Here is a 22,104-nt window from a genome sequence, read left to right as displayed (position 1 = left end):
GACAATCATCCCGTTATATTCACACCGACAATTATCCCGTTATATTCACACCGATAATCATCCCGTTATATTCACACCGATAACCATCCCATTATATTCACACTGATAATCATCCCCGTTATATTCACACTTATAATCATCCCCGTTATATTCACACCGATAATCATCCCGTTATATCCACATCGATAATCATCCCCGTTATATCCACAGCGATAATCATCCCGTTATATTCACATCGATAATCATCCCCGTTATATTCACACTTATAATCATCCCGTTATATCCACACCGATAATCATCCCCGTTATATTCACACCGATAATCATCCCGTTATATTCACACTGATAATCATCCCGTTATATTCACACCGATAATCATCCCGTTATATTCACACTTATAATCATCCCGTTATATTCACACTGATAATCATCCCCTTTATTGTCACACCGATAATCATCCCCGTTATATTCACACGGATAATCATCGCGTTATATTCACACTGATAATCATCCCGTTATATTCCCACCGATAATCATCTCGTTATATTCACACGGATAATGATCCCCGTTATATTCACATTGATAATCATCAATTATATTCACACTGATAAACATCCCCGTTATATTCACACCGATCATCATCCCGTTATATTCACACCGATAATCATCCCGTAATATATACACTTATAATCATCCCGTTATATTCACATCGATAATCATCCCTGTTATATTCACACTGATCATCATCCCCGTTATATTCACACTCATAATCATCCCGTTATATTCACACCGATAATCATCCCGTTATATTCACATCGATCATCATCCCGTTATATTCACACCGATAATCATCCCGTAATATATACACTTATAATCATCCCCGTTATATTCACATCGATAATCATCCCTGTTATATTCACACTGATCATCATCCCCGTTATATTCACACTCATAATCATCCCGTTATATTCACACCGATAATCATCTCGTTATATTCACACGGATAATGATCCCCGTTATATTCACATTGATAATCATCAATTATATTCACACTGATAAACATCCCCGTTATATTCACACCGATCATCATCCCGTTATATTCACACCGATAATCATCCCGTAATATATACACTTATAATCATCCCGTTATATTCACACCGATAATCATCCCGTTATATTCACATCGATCATCATCCCCGTTATATTCACATCGATCATCATCCCCGTTATATTCACACCGATAATCATCCCGTAATATATACACATGGATAATCATCCCATTATTTTCACACTTATAATCATCCCCGTTATATTCACACCGACAATCATCCCGTTATATTCACACCGACAATCATCCCGTTATATTCACACCGATAATCATCCCGTTATATTCACACCGATAATCATCCCGTTATATTCACATCGATCATCATCCCCGTTATATTCACACCAATAATCATCCCGTTATATTCACACCGATAATCATCCCGTTATATTCGCACCGATAATCATCCCCGTTATATTCACACCGATAATCATCCCGTTATACTCACACCGATAATCATCCCGTTATATTCACACCGATAATCATCCCGTTATATTCACATCGATCATCATCCCGTTATATTCACATCGATCATCATCCCCGTTATATTCACACCGATAATCATCCCGTTATATTCACATCGATCATCATCCCCGTTATATTCACATCGATCATCCCCGTTATATTCACACCGATAATCATCCCGTAATATATACACATGGATAATCATCCCGTTATTTTCACACTTATAATCATCCCCGTTATATTCACACCGACAATCATCCCGTTATATTCACACCGATAATCATCCCGTTATATTCACACCGATAATCATCCCCGTTATATTCACACCGACAATCATCCCGTTATATTCACACCGATAATCATCCCCGTTATATTCACACCGACAATCATCCCGTTATATTCACACCGATAATCATCCCGTTATATTCACATCGATCATCATCCCCGTTATATTCACACCGATGATCATCCCCGTTATAGTCAAACGGATAATCATCCCGTTATATTCACCCCGATAATCATCCCGTTATATTCACACGATAATCATCCGGTTTTATTCACACTGAGAATCATCCCGTTATATTCACACCGATAATCATCCCGTTTTATTCACACCGAGAATCATCCCTGTTTTATGTCACGCTTGTATCATGAATATTGTGCGGGGCATGAAACGGGCGACTCATGCAATGCTGCCTGCTTTCCATCCCCGCCCATTGACAATTTCACCCTCTCCCCCCTTCCCACACTGCAATGTCCGCCTTATGCTGTTGTGTGCCTGTTTTGGCGCAGCAGTGACCAGCGCCGTCAGTGCAGGGCTTACACTGGGTGCTTGAAGGCACAGGCTACAAGGATTAAGCTTCACGCAATGGATCACTAGGATATGGGCGGCTGCACCATAAGTGACTCGCGAAGCGGACTCGACATGATATGCGAGGGAGAATGAGGCAAACCCTGAAAGTGGAAGGATATTAAAAGGTGTGAAGAGAGCAGGGACTCCTTCAGTCTCTGTGACGTGGAGTTAGCACCAGCCCAGACACGATGGGCCGAATTTGCCAACTTTTCTATGGGATGGCGATCTGCTTTTCAGCCTCCTTATAGCCCCTAGTTTCCCACCTCCTGCTCTGTGTCCTTCTTGCCCCGTTGTAAAGTGCTACAGCAGCGGGGGGTTGTATCAGTACGCGGTGGCGGTTGTGATAAACAAGAGGCCAGGATGGAGCCAATGAAGTGCAACCTGTGAAACATTACACTCTGTGCCGACTCACGTTGCTCTCCAGTCCAGAGTTCGGGTGCGTTTGAGGAGTGTATCTGCTGTGTTGATGGGGGGTCATCGCTGACCAAGCTTGGCAGGTCCTGCCACTTGATGTGGTCGATGCTGTCCCACGATACGTCTCTCCGTTATTTATTTTGCAGTCTGGCAAAACATAATTAACAACAGAGGAGAAAAAATTGACTCCATCTCGTTCAGTGCATCATCATCATAGGCAGTCCCTTGAAATGAGGATGACTTGCTTCCATGCCGAAAAGGGATGAGTTCACAGGTGTTTCAATGAAGGACCTAATATTCCAGGTCCCGAACTACATCCTGAAGGGTGGAAGATGCCTGTGCGTGGATTTTGTAACGTGGGGTGGCCGTTGCCCACCAGCCACCACACGGGCTTGACAGAGCTTGGCCTTTATCCAGTGGCAAGGATTAACCAAGACGACTGGAGACCAGCTCTGCTGCACGGACCTAGTGCGCACACATATCGCAGTGTGGGCTAGCCCGTGCTGCCCCTGGGCCCCGAACTCACGCCTTGAGGTATGGGGGTCATTATTGCACTGAGAGACCGAGAAGGTATAAAACGCAACCATGGCAGGAATGTTCCCTCTGCAACCCCTGCGGGTTTGGGGGCGGATCGGCTGGACAAATGGCGGCAATAGCGAGTGTGTTGGGAACCCGCTCAACGTGACGTTTGAGGGAGGCATCCCGTCCCCTCGCACATTTAACTTGGGTGGCTTCGAAAGCGCGGCACGGACCCGATCGGCAGAGACGGGCGGCCTCACTGAAAGCATTCAGTGCTCGTTGAAAGATTTCGGCGTCAAAATTCAGTACTGCCGTTGTGCCGATTTTTACCGCCTCAAGCTGTGCCAAATTCAGTTTTGCCGCCCAAAGATGAGAGAGCAATAGTGCTAAAAGTGGCGCTGCACACTCAGGAGTGCTCAGGGGGGCCTTCTCAATTTACCGTCGGTAGGCTGCCGGCATGCCAGTTGAACAAATTGGAAAAAATAGTTTCCGAAAACTTCTCTGACCCACACCCACACTTCCCCACTTGTGAACATTAATACATAACTGCTGAAAAAATTAAAGTTGGCCCAGGGATCCCCCGACGTCCCACCACCTATCCCAGGCCCCATGGATCCCTGCCAGTGAGGCCACCATACCTACCGAATATCGCAGCTGCAGCGGCGCCAAGGGGGCATTGCACGCGCGATGATGTCACCACGTGGCTGGCGGCAGTGTGCACAGCGGTACCTCGTGACGCTGCCCCCACCGCCCAACTACATTTCCCGTGAGCCCAGGAACCTGCTCCACAAGTCCTTCGCTGTCCCTCTCCGCCGCTAACGGGTGGCATTGCAAATGGAATTTTGACCCCTAAGAGTGATTTTAATGCTAGCTTTTGACTTTAACTGCAGGAGCACGGGATTCACGGAAGTCAGGTACCTCATCTGTAAAGGGGAGATGGTAGCTTAGTGACCATTGGTGAGTTCATTCACTGACAGCTGGGAAAACACATAAATTCTGCCACATTACATCTCATTACTTGCTTCATGGAAAGGCTCTTGTTCACTCCATTTTGTCCACAGATTTGGGTCATTTTTGAAACCTCGGAAGTCACTCTCACCACATTGCTACTCACTATCACAACATTGAGGAATTGGCCCTCTGATCTCCACCTTACTCACCATCTACTACATCAGATTGAGTGCCGCTTATACAATCTCACCTTGGTCCTCAGAATTGGACCAAGATGATTCCCACTGATATGTCCTTACTATACAGTATAAATGCACACGAGGCCCATACTTGAGAGAAGGTCACTCTGTGACCCGTTACCTTTATTCCCAAGACCTCAAGTGATGAAGGTGGGTGGAGCTTCCCCTTTTATACCTGAAAGTCCAGGTTAGGAGTGTCTCCCACAAGTGCACCTCTTGTGGTCAATGTTCTCAAGGTGTACAACTTAGGTCAGCTTATACATGGGTTACAATGATAGTTGAATACATGACATCACCTCCCCCCCCAAAGTCTTATTGGGATCACAGGTTAAGACTCTCTGGTGATTTACGCTCCCATGTAGAGTGCCCAAGTTGGGGCTCCAGTTGTTGGGCGCTGGCCTGAGTGGCTGCTGTTTGCAGTGCCTTAGGCCTGTCCAGACTGCCCACAGTGACTGGGCTCTCCTCCACTTGGTTCCGGTGTTCGGTCACCTGTGGTGGAGTAAACTCTGCATCGTGTTCTTCCTCTGCTTCTTCTATGGGGTTGCTGAACCTTCTTTTAGTTTGATCCACGTGTTTGCAGCAGATTTGTCCATTGGTAAGTTTAACTACCAGAATCCTATTTCCCTCTTTGGCAATCACAGTGCCTGCAAGCCATTTGGGCCCTGCGGCGTAATTAAGGGCAAAAACAGGGTCATTGACATCAATACATTGCGCCCTCGCATTCCTGTCATGGTAGTCACATTGTGACTGACGCCTGCTCTCAACAATTTCTTTCATAGTAGGGTCTATAAGGGATAGCCTGATTTTGAGCATCCTTTTCATTAGCAGCTCTGCGGGTGGAACCCCTGTGAGCGAGTGTGGTCGGGATCTATTGGCCAATAGGAGGCGTGATAAGCGGCTTTGTAGGGAACCCCCTTGGATTCTGAGCATACCCTGTTAGATTATCTGCACTGCTTGTTCCATCTGGCTGTTTGAGGCTGGCTTGAACAGTGCCGTTCTGACATGGTTGATTCCATTGCCTGCCATGAAGTCCTGAAATTCAGTGCTTGTGAAGCACAGGCCATTGTCGCTGACCAAGACATCCGGTAGACCATGGGCGGCGAACATTGTCCGTAGACTTTCTACCGTGGCAGAGGATGTGTTTGAATTTAAAATGGCACACTCAAACCATTTGGAGTAGGCGTCTACTACAACCAAAAACATCTTTCCCATGAAAGGACCTGCTTAGTCCACATGGATGCGTGACCATGGCTTGGCGGGCCAGGACCAGGGGCTAAGGGGGGCTTCCCTGGGTGCGTTGCCTAGCTGAGCACACGTGTTGCACCTGCGAACACAAAGTTCCAGGTCTGCATCTATCTCTGGTGACCTGGCAATTGGCTTCATCATGACAATGCCTGGGTGCTCATTGTGAAGTTCCCTGATAAACACCTCTCTGCCCATCTGCGGCATGACAGTTGGCAATCGGCCTGAATCGAGAGCTCATCCTTGCGCCTATGAAACGGTTCAAATTCCTCAGGGCATGCCCCGTACGTGGCTGCCCAGTCCCCATTCAGGACACATTTCTTAACTAAAGACAATAGCGGGTCTTTATTTGTCCAGACTTTAAGCTGACGGGCTGTTGAAGCTTTCGAAAGCTTCAACAGCCATGACCATCTCAGCATCATGCTCAGTTGCCCCCTCAGTGGTGGCTAGTGGGAGCCTGCTGAGTGCATCGGCGCTGTTTTCACTGCCCGATCTGTGCCGAATTGTGTAGTCATAGGCGGCTAACATAAGTGCCCACCTCTGTATGTGGGCCGATGCATTCGCATTTATGGCCTTGTTGTCGGCCAAAAGGGATGTTAGGGGTTTGTGATCTGTCTCCAGCTCACATTTTTTTTACTGCATATACACATGCTAGCGCTTCCTTTTCTACCATCACGTAGCCCCTTTCTGCCTGGGATAGATTTCTGGAGGCATAAGCTACTGGCCGTAACTGACCATTGGCATTCACATGCGCAACACACACCCGATCCCATAGGACGACGCATCGCACGTTAAAACAAGTTTCTTACACGGGTCATATAATGTTAACAGTTTGTTGGAGCATAACAAATTGCGTGCTCTATCAAAAGCCCTTTCCTGGCTGTCCCCCCAGACCCAATCACGACCTTTGCGTAGGAGCACATGTTGCGGCTCTAACAGCGTGCTCACTTTGGGAAGAAAGTTACCAAAATAGTTCAGGAGCCCCAGGAACGAACGCAGCTCCGTCATGTTACGGGGTCTGGGTGCTTTCTGGATCGCTACCGTTTTGGATGCAGTGGGTCTGATCCCGTCTGCTGCTACCCTCCTCCCCAGGAATTCTACCTCTGGAGCTAAGAAGATGCACTTCGCCTTTTTCAGTCGCAGCCCTACCCGGTCCAGTCTGCGTAGCACCTCCTCCAGGTTGTGGAGGTGTTCTTCAGTATCGCGACCCGTGATGAGGATGTCGTCTTCAAAAACCACCACCCTTGGAATCGACGAGGAGGCTTTCCCTATTTCGCTGAAAGATCACGGCGGCCGAACGAATCCCGAACGGACATCTGTTATACTCAAACAACCCCTTGTGTGTTGTGATGGTGGGCAGTTTCTTCGACTCACTCGCCAGCTCCTGGGTCATATAAGCTGAGGTCAGGTCCAATTTTGAAAAATGTTTGCCACCGGATAGCGTCGCAAAGAGGTCCTCCGCTCTCGGTAGCGGGTACCGGTCTTGGAGTGACACCCGATTGATGGTGGCCTTGTAATCGCCACATATCCTGACCGACCCATCCGCCTTGAGCACCGGCACGATCGGGCTCGCCCAGTCACTGAATTCGACTGGCGAGATGATGCCTTCCCTCAGCAGGCGGTCCAATTCGCATTCTATCTTTTCCCACATCACGTACGGCACCACTCTGACCTTGTGGTGTACTGGCCTGGCATCCGGGTTTATGTGAATCACTACCTTGGTCCCCATGAAAGTGCCGATGCCGGGTTGAAATAATGAGTCAAATTTGTCCAGGACCTGTGAGTATAATACTCGCTCCACAGAAGAAATTGCATTGACATCGCCCCATTTCCAGTTCATGACAGCAAGCCAACTCCTCCCCAGTAATGCGGGACCATCCCCCGGGACAATCCAGAGTGGCAACCTGTTCTCCGAATCTTTGTGGGTCACGGCTACCGTGGTGCTGCCTCGCACTGGAATGATCTCCTTTGTATATGTCCGTGGCTGTGCGTCAATCGGCAATAATTTTGGCCTCCTGGCCTTGGACACCCACAACCTTTTGAACTGTTTGATACTCATCAGGGACTGGCTGGCCCCCGTGTCTAGCTCCATTAATACTGGGATGCCATTGAGGATCACTTTCATCATTATCGGTGACGTCTGTATATGTGCTCCACATGAACTCGCTGAACTTCAGCTTCCAGCGATTTCCCCCAGTATTCATTTGGCCTCGTAGGGCTTACATCGGGCCTATCCTCCTCGTACATCAACCTGGTTGCAGGCTTCCTGCACATACGCCCCAAGTGACCGCTGACATTGCAGTTTCTGCAGGTATATTGCTGATACCTGCAAGCTCTGGCTGTGTGTTTGCCTCCATACCTCCAGCATGAGCTGGAGGCCCTGTTGTTGGAAACAAAAGGTCCATTACCAGTCGGTCATCTCTGACTGTCTCTGTAACTGCCCTTAAGCGCACCATTAACAGGTGTTGATAGCCCCATTACTGGCCGCATTGTCCATTGCGATGGCATGAATCGCCGTTCAGCTGGCCATTGTCTCTGTTGAAATCCCCCTCTGGGTTCGACTACATGCTGGGGCATGTCCGATTGCCCTTGTCTGCCTAGAGAACTGTGTGCCGCGTTAACAATGTTGACTCCCTGGTCGTTTGCCACATTTGAGCCAAGATGTTTTGTCATACATCATTCTGGTCTTTTCCTCCCCTGAGATAAATGTCTGGGCTATCAGAGCTGCCGCTTCCAAGATCAAGTCTTTGGTCTCAATCAGTTTCCTGAAAACCCCAGCGTGCCCGATGCCCTCAATAAAAAAGTCTCGCAGAATCTCCGCTCTGCATGCATCTTGGAACTTACATAGGCTCGCCAGTCGCCGAAGGTCTGCCACGAAGTCTGGAACGCTTTGCCCTTCTCGATGCCGGTGCGTGTAAAACCGGTGTCTTGCCATGTGCATGCTGCTCGCCGGTTTAAGGTGTTCCCCGATCAACTTACTGAGCTCTTTGAACGTCTTGTCCGCCGGCTTCTCTGGCGCTAGAAGGTCCTTCATCAGGGAGTACGTTCTGGATCCACAAACCGTCAGGAGATGAGCCCTGCGTTTGTCGGCCGAATCCTGTCCCAACCATTCCTTAGTGACAAAACTTTGCTGTAGTCTCGCAATAAAGTCGTCCCAATCATCACCAACACAGTACCTCTCTTCTGTGCTGCTAGTGGCCATGCTCGCGTGGTTTAAATCCCAGTTTCTCGTCGCCAACAATATGTCCTTACTATACAGTATAAATGCACACGAGGCCCATACTTGAGAGAAGGTCACTCTGTGACCAGTTACCTTTATTACCAAGACCTGAAGGTGGGTGGAGCTTCCCCTTTTATACCTGAAAGTGCAGGTTAGGATTGTCTCCCACAAGTGCACCCCTTGTGGTCAATGTTCTCAAGGTGTACAACTTAGGTCAGCTTATACATGGCTTACAATAATAGTTGAATACATGACACCCACCACCAACAACACCATTCACAGCAGCAGTAGCAATCACAACAGCAGCCTTCTTCTCATCGACCTGATGCTCCACATCAGAGGGGGGCACCACAGGGCTCTGGAGGCGATATCCCCAACATAGGGTATACAGGCAGAGGATGAGCTTCCTCAACAAGACTGAGGAGCAGTGCATCAGGAGGATCGGGCTATCGCGCCGGGTCATCACAGACATTTGCAGCTTGCTGGAACAAGACCTGCTACCTCGAGGTCCTGGTGGACACTTCTTACCAGTGGCTGTCAAAGTCACCACCGCCTTCAACTTCTTCGCCTCAGGCTCCTTCCAGGAATATGCAGCAGACAATTGTGAAATCTCGCAGTCGGCCACCAGCAGATGCATCACCCAGGTGACCGATGCCATGTTTCACAAGTCAGCCAATTATACGAATTTGTCACTGATGAGGCCAATGTTACTGAGCGGGTGCTCGGTTTTGTGGCTCTGGCTGACTTCCCACAGGTGCAGGGCATCATCGACTGCACACATGTGGCCACGAAGGCACCCCATCATCCAGGCATGTTTGTGAACCGCAAGGGCTTTCACTCCCTCAATGTTGCAGCTCGTCTGCAACCATAAAAAGATGATTATGTGCACCAGATTCCCTGGCAGCTGTCATGACTCTTTCATTCTGCACCAGTCCACCCTCCCTCAGCTCTTTACACCTCCAAACAAACTTACCGGCTGGCTGCTTGGAGACAAGGACTATCCACTGAAGACGTGGTTCATGACACTCCTGAGGAGGCCAAGTATTGAGGTCATGGAAAGAAATAATGAGAGCCACATCTCCACCAGATGTGTCATAGAGCAAACAATCGGCATGCTGAAGATGCATTTCAGATGCCTTGACAGATCTGGAGGAGCCCTTCAGTATGCACCAGCCAGGGTCTCCAGAATCATCGTCGTCTGCTCCGTACTGCACAACATAGTGCAGCAGTGAGGATTGGAGCTGCAGGAGGAGCAAGGCACAGTGCACAGCCTCTTCAGAGGAGCAGGAACAGGTGGAAGATGAGGAGGAAGAGCCTGAGGTGGAGATGGCACCAGCAGCGGTGTATATTGCTGCCCAGGAGGCCAGGGTAGCCTCATCATGGACAGATTTACTTAATGTGCTCCAATGCAGCCACATGGCTGCCACATGCTGTACCATTCCCCTTCCCCAACAACACCATAATGCATCCCTACAATGACCAAGCCACTCCTCTCACCCAAAGCCCCAATGCTCCAAGTTGAGTAATGTGTCACCATTCACTCCAAGTGACAAAGCCACTTCCAAGGTTTGAGGCAAAAATGGACAAGACCCGAAAGTGGTGCAAAGAGAAACATTTGTGTGTGTCATCAAAATAACAAACTTAACACTAACATTTTTTCATACATCCATGTGCATACTCGTCTGCATCTACTTTGTGTCATTTTTCTTTTCCGAGTGCTTCTACAAGGTGCAACCCCTGTGGCTTCAGCAGAGGTAGAGGCAGGCACTTCCCCGCTGTGACTCGTTAAGACACTTTTGACAGACGTCCTCTGGGTTTTGGAGCCTCTAATGGCCCCGTAAACGTCTGCCTCTCCTGCCACTGTGCAGGAACAGACTCGGCCATCACGATCCGAGGAAGCATGTGGGGCTCTGACTGAGAGGGAGGCAACAGGGGAGAAGTGGGAGTGCTATGAGAGGAACCCCACTTCTATGTCCTCCCTCACCTTCATCCCTCTCATGGGCCACCCACACTTCCCTGCTAGCAATGTCTACGTCTACATCCCTCCTCGAGATGAGGTCTATGAGTGCCTGCCATCTGTTGTCCACAGCTAGCATGTTCTCGTGTGACAGGTGCATTTGCTGTTCCTTGCAGGTGGCCATCCTTTCCATGGAACAGCACATCATCACTGTTGCGTGTGGAGAAAGAGTCAGACTGAACACTGTCAGCTCAAAGTAAAGTGTGACCTTAGTCTTTTATTGCAGGTCCCAGAGTGCCTCTCCAACCTGTGAAGCCTCCTTAAATACCTGTGCTCCGAAGGGATTATGGGATCCCTTGGGTCTCCAAGGGATGAGCCCTCTGGTGGCTGTGCAGAGTAAATACAAGTCCACATATATAACAACACTCCCCGCCAAAGTCAATGGTGTAACTATTTACAATGTCAGTCGATCTGGGGCCCTTCTTGCCCTGGTTGATCGTCTCAGTGTGAAGGCTGGTGTTGTTGAATCAATTGTAGGGGCCTCGCTGGGCTGCTGTGCAGCTGGCCTTGCTGGGCTGCCTGGTGTGTTGGGCCCCGCAGGGCTGCTGAGGATGATGGGTCCTGCTTCGTGGTCAACCGTGGTGCCGATTGCCACTGGTGTGTACGTTGGGGGATCAAAAAAGGTAGGGTCCAAGGTGGGTTGCTCAGGATAGTCCGTGAATCTGAGTTTGATTTGGTCCAATTGTTTCTGGTTGAATGAGTCCATTTGAAAGTTTGACCCGAAACACCCTGCTCCCCTCTTTGGCCACGACAGTGCCAGGAAGCCACTTGGGACGTTGTCCATAATTTAATACAAATACAGGATCATTGACTTCAATCTCGCGTGACACATTTGCGCTATCATGGTATGTACTTTGTTGAGGCTGCCTGCTCTCTACCTGTTCATGTAGATCAGGGTGAACTAACGAGAGCCTTGTCTTAAGTGCTCTCTTCATGAGCAGTTCAGCAGGTGGGATCCCAGTGAGTGAGTGGGGTCTCGTGTGGTAGCTAAGCAGGAATTGGGATAGGTGAGTCTGCAGTAAGCCTTCAGTTACCTTCTTCAAGCCTTGCTTGATGGTTTGCACTGCTGTCTCTGCCTGACCATTGGACGCTGATTTAAACGGGGCAGATGTGACATATTTGATCCTGTTATGGGTCATGAATTCTTTGAATTCAGCACTGGTAAAACATGGCCCGTTGTCGCTCACCAGGACATCGGGTAAGCCGTGAGTGTCAAGCATGGCCCGCAGGCTTTCAGTAGTGGCAGCAGATGTGCTTGCCGACATTATCTCACATTCAATCCACTTGGAGTACACGTCTACAACCACAAGGAACATTTTACCCAAGAACGGGCCTGCATAGTCGACGTGTACCCTAGACCACAGTTTGGAGGGCCAAGACCATAAACTTAGCGGCTCCTCCCTGGGTGCATTGCTTAACTGCAAGCATGTATTACATCTGTGAACGCAGGACTCTAAGTCTGCATCGATATCGGGCCACGACACGTGGGATCTGGCTATCGCTTTCATCATTACAATGCCTGGGTGGTTACTGTGGAGGTCATTGATGAAGGTGTCTCTGCACTTCTTGGGAACCACTACTCGATTGCCCCACAGAAGGCAGTCTGCCTGTATAGACATTTCATCTTTGCGCCGCTGGAACGGCTTTATCTCTTCCTGCATTTCCACTGGGACACTGGACCAGCTCCCGTGAAGCACACAGCTTTTGACTGGTGATAATAAGGGGTCCTGGCTTGTCCAGGTTTTGATCTGCCGGGCAGTGATGGGTGATTGCTCACTCTCAAATGCTTCCATAACCATGGCTAGATCTGCGGGCTGCGCCATTTCCACCCCCGTGGTGGGCAATGGCAGCCTACTGAGAGCATCGGTGCAGTTTTCTGTGCCTGGCCTGTGGCGATGGCGTAGTTGTATGCAGACAACGTGAGCGCCCATCTCTGGATGCGGGCCGATGCGTTGGTATTTATCCCTTTACTCTCCGAAAACAGGGATATAAGTGGCTTATGGTCAGTTTCCAATTCGAATTTTAGCCCAAACAGTTATTGATGCATTTTCTTTACCCCATAGACACATGCTAACGCTTCTTTTTCAATCATGCTGTAGGCTCTCTCAGCCTTAGACAGACTCCTGGATGCATAAGCAACCGGTTGCAGTTTCCCGAAATCATTAGCTTGTTGCAATACACACCCGACGCCATATGACGATGCATCACATGCTAGTACCAAACGCCTACATGGATCATACAACACAAGCAATTTGTTTGAGCATAACAATTTTCTCGCTTTACAAAGGCATTTTCTTGGCTTTTGCCCCAAACCATTCACCCCCTTTTCATAGTAAGACATGTAGTGGTTCTAGCAAGGTGATGAGACCCGGTAAGAAGTTACCAAAGCAGTTCAAGAGTCCCAGAAACGACCGCAGCTCCATCACGTTCTGTGGCCCCGGTGCATTCTCGATTGCCTCTGTCTTCGGCGTTAGTGGGCTTGATGCCATCCGCCGCAATCCTCCTTCCCAAGAACTCCACTTCAGGCGCCAGGAAAACGCACTTCGAGCGTTTTAACCTGAGCCCCACGCGGTTGAGTCGACTGAAAATCTCCTCCAGGTTCTGCAGGTGCTCGACTGTGTTCCGACCTGTGACCAAGATGTCATCCTGGAAGACCACAGTGTGCGGGACCGACTTCAATAAACTTTCCATGTTTCTCTGGAATATCGCCGCCGCTGATCGGATTCCAAACGGGCACCTGTTATAAACAAAAAGGCCTTCGATGAATCCTCCAGTTCCTGCATCATGTAGGCTGAAGTCAGATCCAACTTTGTAAACGTCTTTCCTCCCGCCAGCGTTGCAATGAGGTCGTTGGCTTTTGGTAGAGGATATTGGTCCTGCAGGGAGAAACGATTGATAGTTACTTTGTAATCGCCACAGATTCTGACGGTGCTGTCTCCCTTGAGGACTGGGACAATAGGACTGGCCCACTCGCTGAACTCGATCGGTGAAATAATGCCCTCATGTTGCAGCCGGTCTAGCTCGATCTCTACCCTTTCTCTCATCATGTACGGTACTGCTCTCGCCTTGTGATGGATGGGTCGCGCCCCCGGAATTAGGTGGATCTGCACTTTTGCTCCTTGGAATTTCCCGATGCCTGGTTCGAACAGCGAAGGAAATTTGTTTAAGACCTGGGCACACGAAGGGTCATCAGTGGGCGATGGCACTCAGACGTCGTCCCAGTTCCAGCGTATCTTTCCCAGCCAGCTCCTGCCGAGCAGCGTGGGACTATCGCCCGGCGCCACCCAGAGTGGTAGCTTGTGCACTGCTCCATTGTAGGAGACCTTTACGAAAGCACTGCCAATTATAGGAATCAATTCTTTAGTGTAAATTCTTAGTTTCATGCAAACTGGAGTTAAGACTCCTTGAGGCCTCGTTGCACCACAACCTTTCGGAAGTCTTTTTGCCCATGGTGGACTGGCTCGTGCCCATGTCCAGCTCCATTGACAGCGGGAGTCCATTTAGTTCAACATTCAGCATTACCGGGGGACAATTCATGGTGAATGTGTACACCCCATGTACCTCTGCCTCCTCTATCTGAGGCTCTGGTTTATCGTGATCCTCCATGGATCTGTCCTCCTCTGCAACATGGTGGTTTGCAGGTTTAACAGGCTTTGCAGTTCGCCTGTACACTCGTTGGAGGTGTCCCATTGTTCCATAGCCCTTGCAAACGTATCCTTCGAATTGGCATGAATGGAAACGATGATCACCCCCACAGCGTAAACAAGGTGTTAATGGCCTTGCATTCATCACCCTTGATGGTGGACTCTGAGTCATCTGCGGACGTGTAGCTGCAGGTATGTGTGACCTGCCCTGTACGTTACGATTCGAAAACAACATCACTTTGTTCACAGTACTTGTAGCAGCACTTATGTCTTGAGAGATTTGCTTCGTATTGTCACTGGTGGCAATGAATGCCTGGGCTATCGCTATGGCCTTACTCAAGGTTGGGGTCTCTACAGTCAAAAGTTTGCGAAGTATGGTTTCGTGGCCAATGCCAAGTATGAAAAAGTCTCTGAGCATGTGCTCCAAATGTCCTTCAAATTCACAATGTCCTGCAAGGTGTCTTAGCTTGGCGACATAACTCACCACTTCCTGGCCTTCAGACCTTTTGTAGGTGTAGAACCAGTACCTCGCCATCAGAACGCTTTCCTTCAGGTTCAAATGCTCTCGGACCAGTGTGCACAAATCGTTGTACGATTTCTCCGTGGGTTTCGCTAGAGTGAGCAGATTCTTCATGAGGCCATACGTTGGTGCCCCACAGATGGTGAGGAGGATCGCCCTCCATTTGGCAACGCTCTCTTCCCCATCTAGCTCGTTGGCCACAAAGTATTGATCAAGTCACTCCACAAAAGTTTCCCAATCATCTCCCTCAGAATTTCTCCAGGATGCCCACCGTTCTCTGCATCTTTGGGTTCGCTATCTGTATCTCGCCGCCAGTTGTTGTGTATGGAGAAAGAGTCAGACTGAACACTGTGAGCTCAAAGTAAAGTGTGACCTTAGTCTTTCATTGCAGGTCCCAGAGTTCCTCTCCAACCTGTGAAGCCTCCTTAAATCCCTGTGCTCCCAAAGGATTATGGGATCCCTTGGGACTCCAGGAGATGAGCCGTCTGGTGGCTGTACGGAGTAAATACAAGTCCATATATATAACAGTCGCCATCACTTGCAATATGGTGGTGCTCATCGTGGACCTCGTGGCTGCAAAAGATGCCAGAGTCTCATTCACTTGTTGCTGTGCATCCAGGATCATCCTCTTTATCGATGGCCCCTGAGGCTCAGTGTCTGTGTGCAGCTCAGCAGAGCTTAGAGCGTCTTGCCCCCTCCAGCAAGGAATCGCCACTGCTGTCCCTGTCAACACCATCTTCTCTTGCTCACTTGTGAATCGTGAGACACCAGATGACAACTCTACTCTATCTCGCATGCGGGAAGGCGCTGAACACCTCAAGTCTCTTCGCCGAGAGCCAAGCTGAAGCCAAGCCTCGACAGTGGAAAGAGCGTGTGGTAACCCAGGCTCCCCACCTACCCATTCCTTCAATCACCGTCTGCCCTATCTGTGACAGAGACTGTAGGTCCCGCATTGGACGCCTCAGTCACCTCGACTCCGAGGGACTGCCTATGATGATCTCACACAGGACCCACCAAGGAGTGCCTCCCTGTGCTGGTGCTGAGTGCGCTTGGATCTGCTGACGGTGCACCTTCAGAGGCTGGAGGCTCCTCTGAGGAGTTGTCTTCCTCCTCCGGCTGGATAGTGGGGGGGTGGGGGCGGGGGGGGGGGGGGAGAGGGGCATTGATGGACCTGTGGGAGAGTAAAGAGATGAGTTAGATATGTTATAAGATTGCATAACGTTGCCATTATGCACATGATGATGTTTCACTGGTTTCTGAAATCACTCACTCTGCGGCTTTATGAGATGTAATTCTGTCACCCGATTGCTGGGATGTGCTTTTCTCTCCATCTCCCACCCATTTCTCTCTCGAGCTCATGAAATTTCCAGAGCTGGCCCCTCTGCTGCTGTGAGATGTGCAATAACTGAAGGGCCACCTCCGGTTCTCTCCCTCTCCCTGTTGTGGGCTCTCTCCTCCTGCAAGGAGGCAAAGAAGAGATGTTTGAGTGAGAGTGATGGAATGGGTGTAAGGAATGGATGGGCTACATCGGCAGAGGGTGACTCTGAGGGAGTAGGGTGCCGATGCCATCTGGCTTCCTTCTGAGGTGTTACTTGCTATGATTGCATTCCGATGAGGGTGAGTGTGAGGGGTGGTCAGTCCTTTGGGGATGTGAGTATGTAAATAGAAAAAGAGGGATGGGTGGAGGTGCAAGGTATGTTGGTGTGAGGAATGATGTGCAGGAGTAGGCTTGGGAAGGCAGAGTGATGGGGATGTGATGAGAGCACAGCAGGATGAGGGTGAGTGTGGCGTTGCACCCACCTTTACTGATCTCATGAGATCTTTGAAGTTTTTCCTGCACTGGATCCAGGTCCTCCTCACCACATCCCTGCCCCTGACCTCCTCAGCAATATCCAGACCGGTTCTTTGGGTCTATTGTGGAGGTCTCCTTCGCCTATCAGCAGGGAAGAGGACCTCCCTGCGTGCTCTGACTGCCTCCACCAAGGTATGCAGGGATGAGTCTGAAAGACATGGTGGAGCGCTCGACCTCTGGCTATCCAAAACAAAACTAAAACTGCTTACTGCATCTCTACGCATGGGTTCAAAGCTGCTCGCCCCTCCACAAATATCACGTTGGATCCTGCAAAAGATTTGATGTAATAAAGAGGGTGGTGCTGGGTCTAGAGGCTGCAGTCTCTCTCCTGTCCTGACCTGGAGTGGCCTTCCGCCATTGAGAGGCAGCAGGAACCGATCGTCAGGCTTGAATACCCCACGCTCCTGTTTGGAATACGTTCCGAGGTACCAATCCTTGGACTCTTTGTTTTAAGGTTAAGGTTGGTTCTTTGTTGTTTGGTGTTAACTGGTTCTCCGCTTTATAACAGTTCTCAGGCCTTTTTATGTCAGGGCCCACCCTCCTCCAGCAACCTTCAAATGAGTTGAGCGCAAGGCTGCTTTAAAAATGGCGTTGGAAACGAGTTACCGATGACGTCATCAGACCCGCTCCATTTAATAGGGCCGGGAAACGCGCACGAGTCTTTCAATTGGGGCCATTGAATTAAAGTCGTTCTGAGCAACCTGCTGCTCAGAATATCGGGTTCCCGACCCGCTACGCTGCCCGCAGCATCCGGCCAATGCCTATATTGATTTCGGAGGGTATAAATCAGGGCAGTGTGGAATAGTGGGCTTCCAGTTTGCACATATGGCGGGGGTGGGGAGGGTTGCGAAAATGCCCCGTACCTCAATCGGGCAGTGGGGGGGGGGGGAGTAAGCAGCTGGAGCCGGTGCCCCACCCCCCGCCACTGAATTGGGCTTGCCGCACATTTTACGGGCAACTCCCGGGGTGGTCCTGGGGCGGTGAGCCAAGCTCTGCGCCGATGTTCCGTGCGGCGCTGACGTGCTTCGATGCCCCGCCCCAGTCCTTTGCTTAAAGGGGAGGGCCGCTGTGCACTCCGCCCTGCCTCTGATGACTTCCGCTAGGCCTCCGCGGGCAGCGTGGGACCGGGCCAAAACTGAGAGCCGAGCTGCACGCTGGTGGCCCGGACCACGTTTTGGGCCACCACGCTGGCGCCGTGCCAAGTGTTGACAATCCAGGAAAGGTGGTGGAGTGGGAGGGTGGGGGGGGTCAGAAGTCTCCTCCGCCCCATTAGCGCCCCCCCCCCCCAGAGGATTGACCTCCGAGTCCGAATCGTGTCACAGGGAGGTAAGCGGAAATCAGAGCATAAGTCACAAAGGGCCAGTTTTGATCAGTCGTGACAGGCATCTCACAAGGGTCAATGGCAGAGGCCTAGGGGCAGGTCAGGAGCCTGCCCTTTAAGTTGGGAATGGAGCACAGTGTGAGGGAACCTAAAAGGCAGGAATAGACAATTAATCCATAAGAAGCAGTAGCAGGACATTTGGAAAAGCAAAATTCGGTCAGGCAGAGTCAGCATGCATTTATGAAGGGGACGTCATGTTTGACAAATTTGCTGGAGTTCTTTGAGGGTGTAACAAATAGGGTGGATAAAGGGGAACCTGTGGATGTGGTGTATTTGGACTTCCAGAAGGCATTTGACAAGGTGCCACATAAAAGGTACTGCACAAGATAAAAGTTCATGGGGTTGGGGGTAATATATTAGCATGGATAGAGGATTGGTTAACTAACAGAGAACAGAGAGTCAGGATAAATGGTTCATTCTCTGATTGGAAACCAGTAACTAGTGGGGTGCCACAGGGATCAGCACTGGGACCACAACTATTTACAATCTATATTAACGACTTGGAAGAAGGGACTGAGTGTAACGTAGCCAAGTTTGCTGATGATACAAAGATGGGAGGAAAAGCAATGTGCGAGGAGGATATACAAAATCTGCAAAAGGACATAGACAGGCTAAATGAGTGGGAAAAAATTTGGCAGATGGAGTATAATGTTGGACAGTGTGAGGTCATGCACTTTGGCAGAAAAAAATCAAAGAGCAAGTTATTATTTAAATGGAGAAAGATTGCAAAGTGCCGCAATACAGCGGGACCTGGGGGTACTTCTGCATGAAACACAAAAGGATGGTATGCAGGTATAGCAAATGATCAGGAAGGCCAATGATATCTTGGCCTTTATTGCAAAGGGGGATGGAGTACAAAACAGGGAAGTCTTGCTACAGCTAGATAATGTATTGGTGAGGCCACACCTGGAATACTGCGTGCAGTTTTGGTTTCCATATTTAAAAAAGAATTTACTTGCTTTGGAGGCAGTTCAGAGAAGGTTCACTAAGTTGATTCCGGGGATGAAGGGGTTGACTTATGAGGAAAGGTTGAGAAGGTTGGGCCTCTACTCATTGGAATTCAGAAGAATGAGAGGTGATCTTATCGAAACATATAAGATTATGAGGGAGCTTGACAAGGTGGATGCAGAGAGGATGTTTCCACTGATAGGGGAGACTAGAACTAGGGGGCATAATCTTAGAATAAGGGGCCGCCCATTTAAAACAGAGATGAGGAGAAATTTCTTCTCTCAGAGGGTTGTAAAGCTGTAGAATTTGCTGCCTCAGAGAGCTGTGGAAGCTGGGACATTGAATAAATTTAAGACGGAAATAGAAGGTTTCTTGAATGATAAGGGGGATAAGGGGTTATGGGGAGCGGGCGGGGAAGTGGAGCTGAGTCTATGATCAGGTCAGCCATGATCTTATTGAATGGCGGAGCAGGCTCGAGGGACTATATGGCCAACTCCTGTTCCTATTTCTTATGTTCTTATCGTCTTAAGTTCTTATGATAAAAAGAGTTCAGACATACTAACTAGGATATGAGTCAAGTATGTCTGTTTCCACAAGCACCAGTATTATTTTATTATTCCAGGGTACCCTTGTAAACATGGTGGAATTGATGCAGGAAGTACGCACGCGACCTGTTGGAATTGATCACATACACTCTTCTCGTGCATTGCAGTCTGGCCCTGATGCTTTAATCTTACTGTCCTTGTGACAGCAGGAGGACAAGACACATGTTGAAAGCCAATGATAGGCTTTGCAGAGGGAGACAGCTAAGGACTGAATTTAATTAACAGACAGTGCAGCATGTTTTATCATTTTCTTTGTTACCTGGAAGGGCTGAAATTAAGTTAAAGGGAAGTGACATTTGTTGTGACGATTATGGTGTTGCACATTCACTGGCTGACTGCAAAATAAATCAGCTTAACTAATCAAATTTGACCTCCTCTCTCGATATGGTTAATTAATCCACCTTTTTGGATGATTGGAGAACTACACACGAGGATGTGCATGAGGATCTTAATATCCACTTTATATAACAAGGGGCTCTCTTTGTTATGTACCCGGGCTATGCGATTATATAACTAGATATTGGGCGGTTTGGGCAAACTCCAGAACATAAAGGAGGCAGGTCCACTTATGGGTGTGCCTGTTGATGCCAAACCCCAGAGACTACCTGGAGTGGACCTGAAAGTAAAGCAATGACCATGGTCACTTACCGATGGTTTAATTCCAATAAGATATTAGTGCTTGCTGCCTATATCTCCTTTTGTCTACTAGTGTGACATCTGCAATGTTAGTTTATGTGGCATTTACTTATTTGAGTGTGTTAGACCTGAAATAGATTCAATTTTAGCTACACATATGATATTTTACAGTCTTGATTGTAAGCTCTAACTGTTATACTCGTCGATCGAATCGTGCCTTAAAATTGAAGCCATTCTTTAATTTATAATTTAATTCTCAACCATTTTATAAATGCAGAACTGATGTAACTAATTATTTAAGCAGGTCTGTAGGTCACTTTAAAAATTGTCCATATTTGTTTTCTTTTGAAGAAATGCTGCATTATTTCACAGTTTGTTGTAAGACAATGTAATACAAGCACAAACAGCGGAAGGAGCGTACGACAAATCATACACCCCATCCACCCGTCCCTCCAACCACCGTCTGCCCCACCTGTGACAGAGACTGTAGAGCCCGCATTGGTCTCATCAGTCACCTTAGAACTCATGTTAGTGTGGAAGCAAGTCATCCTCGACTCTGGGGTACTGCCTAAGGAGAAAGAATACAATGAGGATGCTTTTTTGATGACTGGATGTATTACGTCCCAATGAGGTTACGTCTATCTACCTGATTCATCATTAGTTGCTTGCGATGCCTCACTGTCTTCTGTTGGCGTCTGATCAGTAGGACGGACAACGGGGACTTGAATTTCTGTGGTGGAACACTTTGCAATCCTGCAGTATTGCCATCGGACAGCGGGATCAGTTGTGTAGCACCAAGGTGCCCTATCGTGATCAGGATTTCGACATAAATTGTTGACCAGTCCCCTGTAGATTGAAAATTAAACAAAGAATCAATAATTCCTCATGGCTAGATTTCTGCAGAATCCAATTTCATTCCTTGCCTCGTCCTGGAGGGAAACCTTTCAGCACGGAGCCCAGCATGCCAGTGTAAAAGACAAGGCTGAAGCGTTTGCAATCATCTTCGGCCAGAAGTGCCGAGTGGATGATCCATCTCGGCCTCCTCCTGAGGTCCCCACCATCATAGAAGCCAATCTTCAGCCAACTCGATTCACTCCACGCGGGGGATGAAGTTGTCCTGGCAACACACAGGCTAACAGCTACTAAAGGCAGTTGTGGAAGCTTGGCCGCACTGATAAACTCTAACTGCACAGCATCAACTCACCAAGGCTTCTTCGGCAGCATCTCCCAAACCCGTGACCTCTACCACCCAGAAGGACAAGGGCAGCAGGCACATGGGAACACCATCACCTGCAAGTTCCCCTCCAAGTCACACACCATCCTGACTTGGAAATATATCGCCGTTCCTTCATTGTCACTGGGTCAAAATTATGGAACTCCCTCCCTAACAGCACTGTGGGAGCACCTTCACCACACGGACTGCAGCGGTTCAAGAAGACGGCTCACCACCACCTTCTCAAGGGCAATTAGGGATGGGCAATAAATGCCGGGCTT

At 49.0% G+C, this 22,104-nt stretch overlaps 1 protein-coding gene across 1 annotated transcript in view; it reads right to left on the bottom strand.

The window, feature by feature from the left end:
- Nucleotides 1–22,104, bottom strand: part of plg (plasminogen) — a 283,880-nt gene that overhangs the window by 169,916 nt on the left and 91,860 nt on the right. Inside the window, exons 13-14 of the mRNA XM_070891008.1 lie at nucleotides 21,257–21,456; nucleotides 2,835–2,983 (exon numbers count right to left, since the gene is read on the bottom strand). Of these exons, the coding sequence (XP_070747109.1) occupies nucleotides 2,835–2,983; nucleotides 21,257–21,456 (349 nt within the window). The remainder of the gene's footprint in view (nucleotides 1–2,834; nucleotides 2,984–21,256; nucleotides 21,457–22,104) is intronic.

Source organism: Pristiophorus japonicus, chromosome 9 (assembly GCF_044704955.1).
Source record: "Pristiophorus japonicus isolate sPriJap1 chromosome 9, sPriJap1.hap1, whole genome shotgun sequence".
Taxonomy (NCBI): domain Eukaryota; kingdom Metazoa; phylum Chordata; class Chondrichthyes; family Pristiophoridae; genus Pristiophorus; species Pristiophorus japonicus.
The sequence above is the reverse complement of the archived record's forward strand: the minus strand, read 5'-3'. Positions and strand labels throughout refer to the sequence as shown.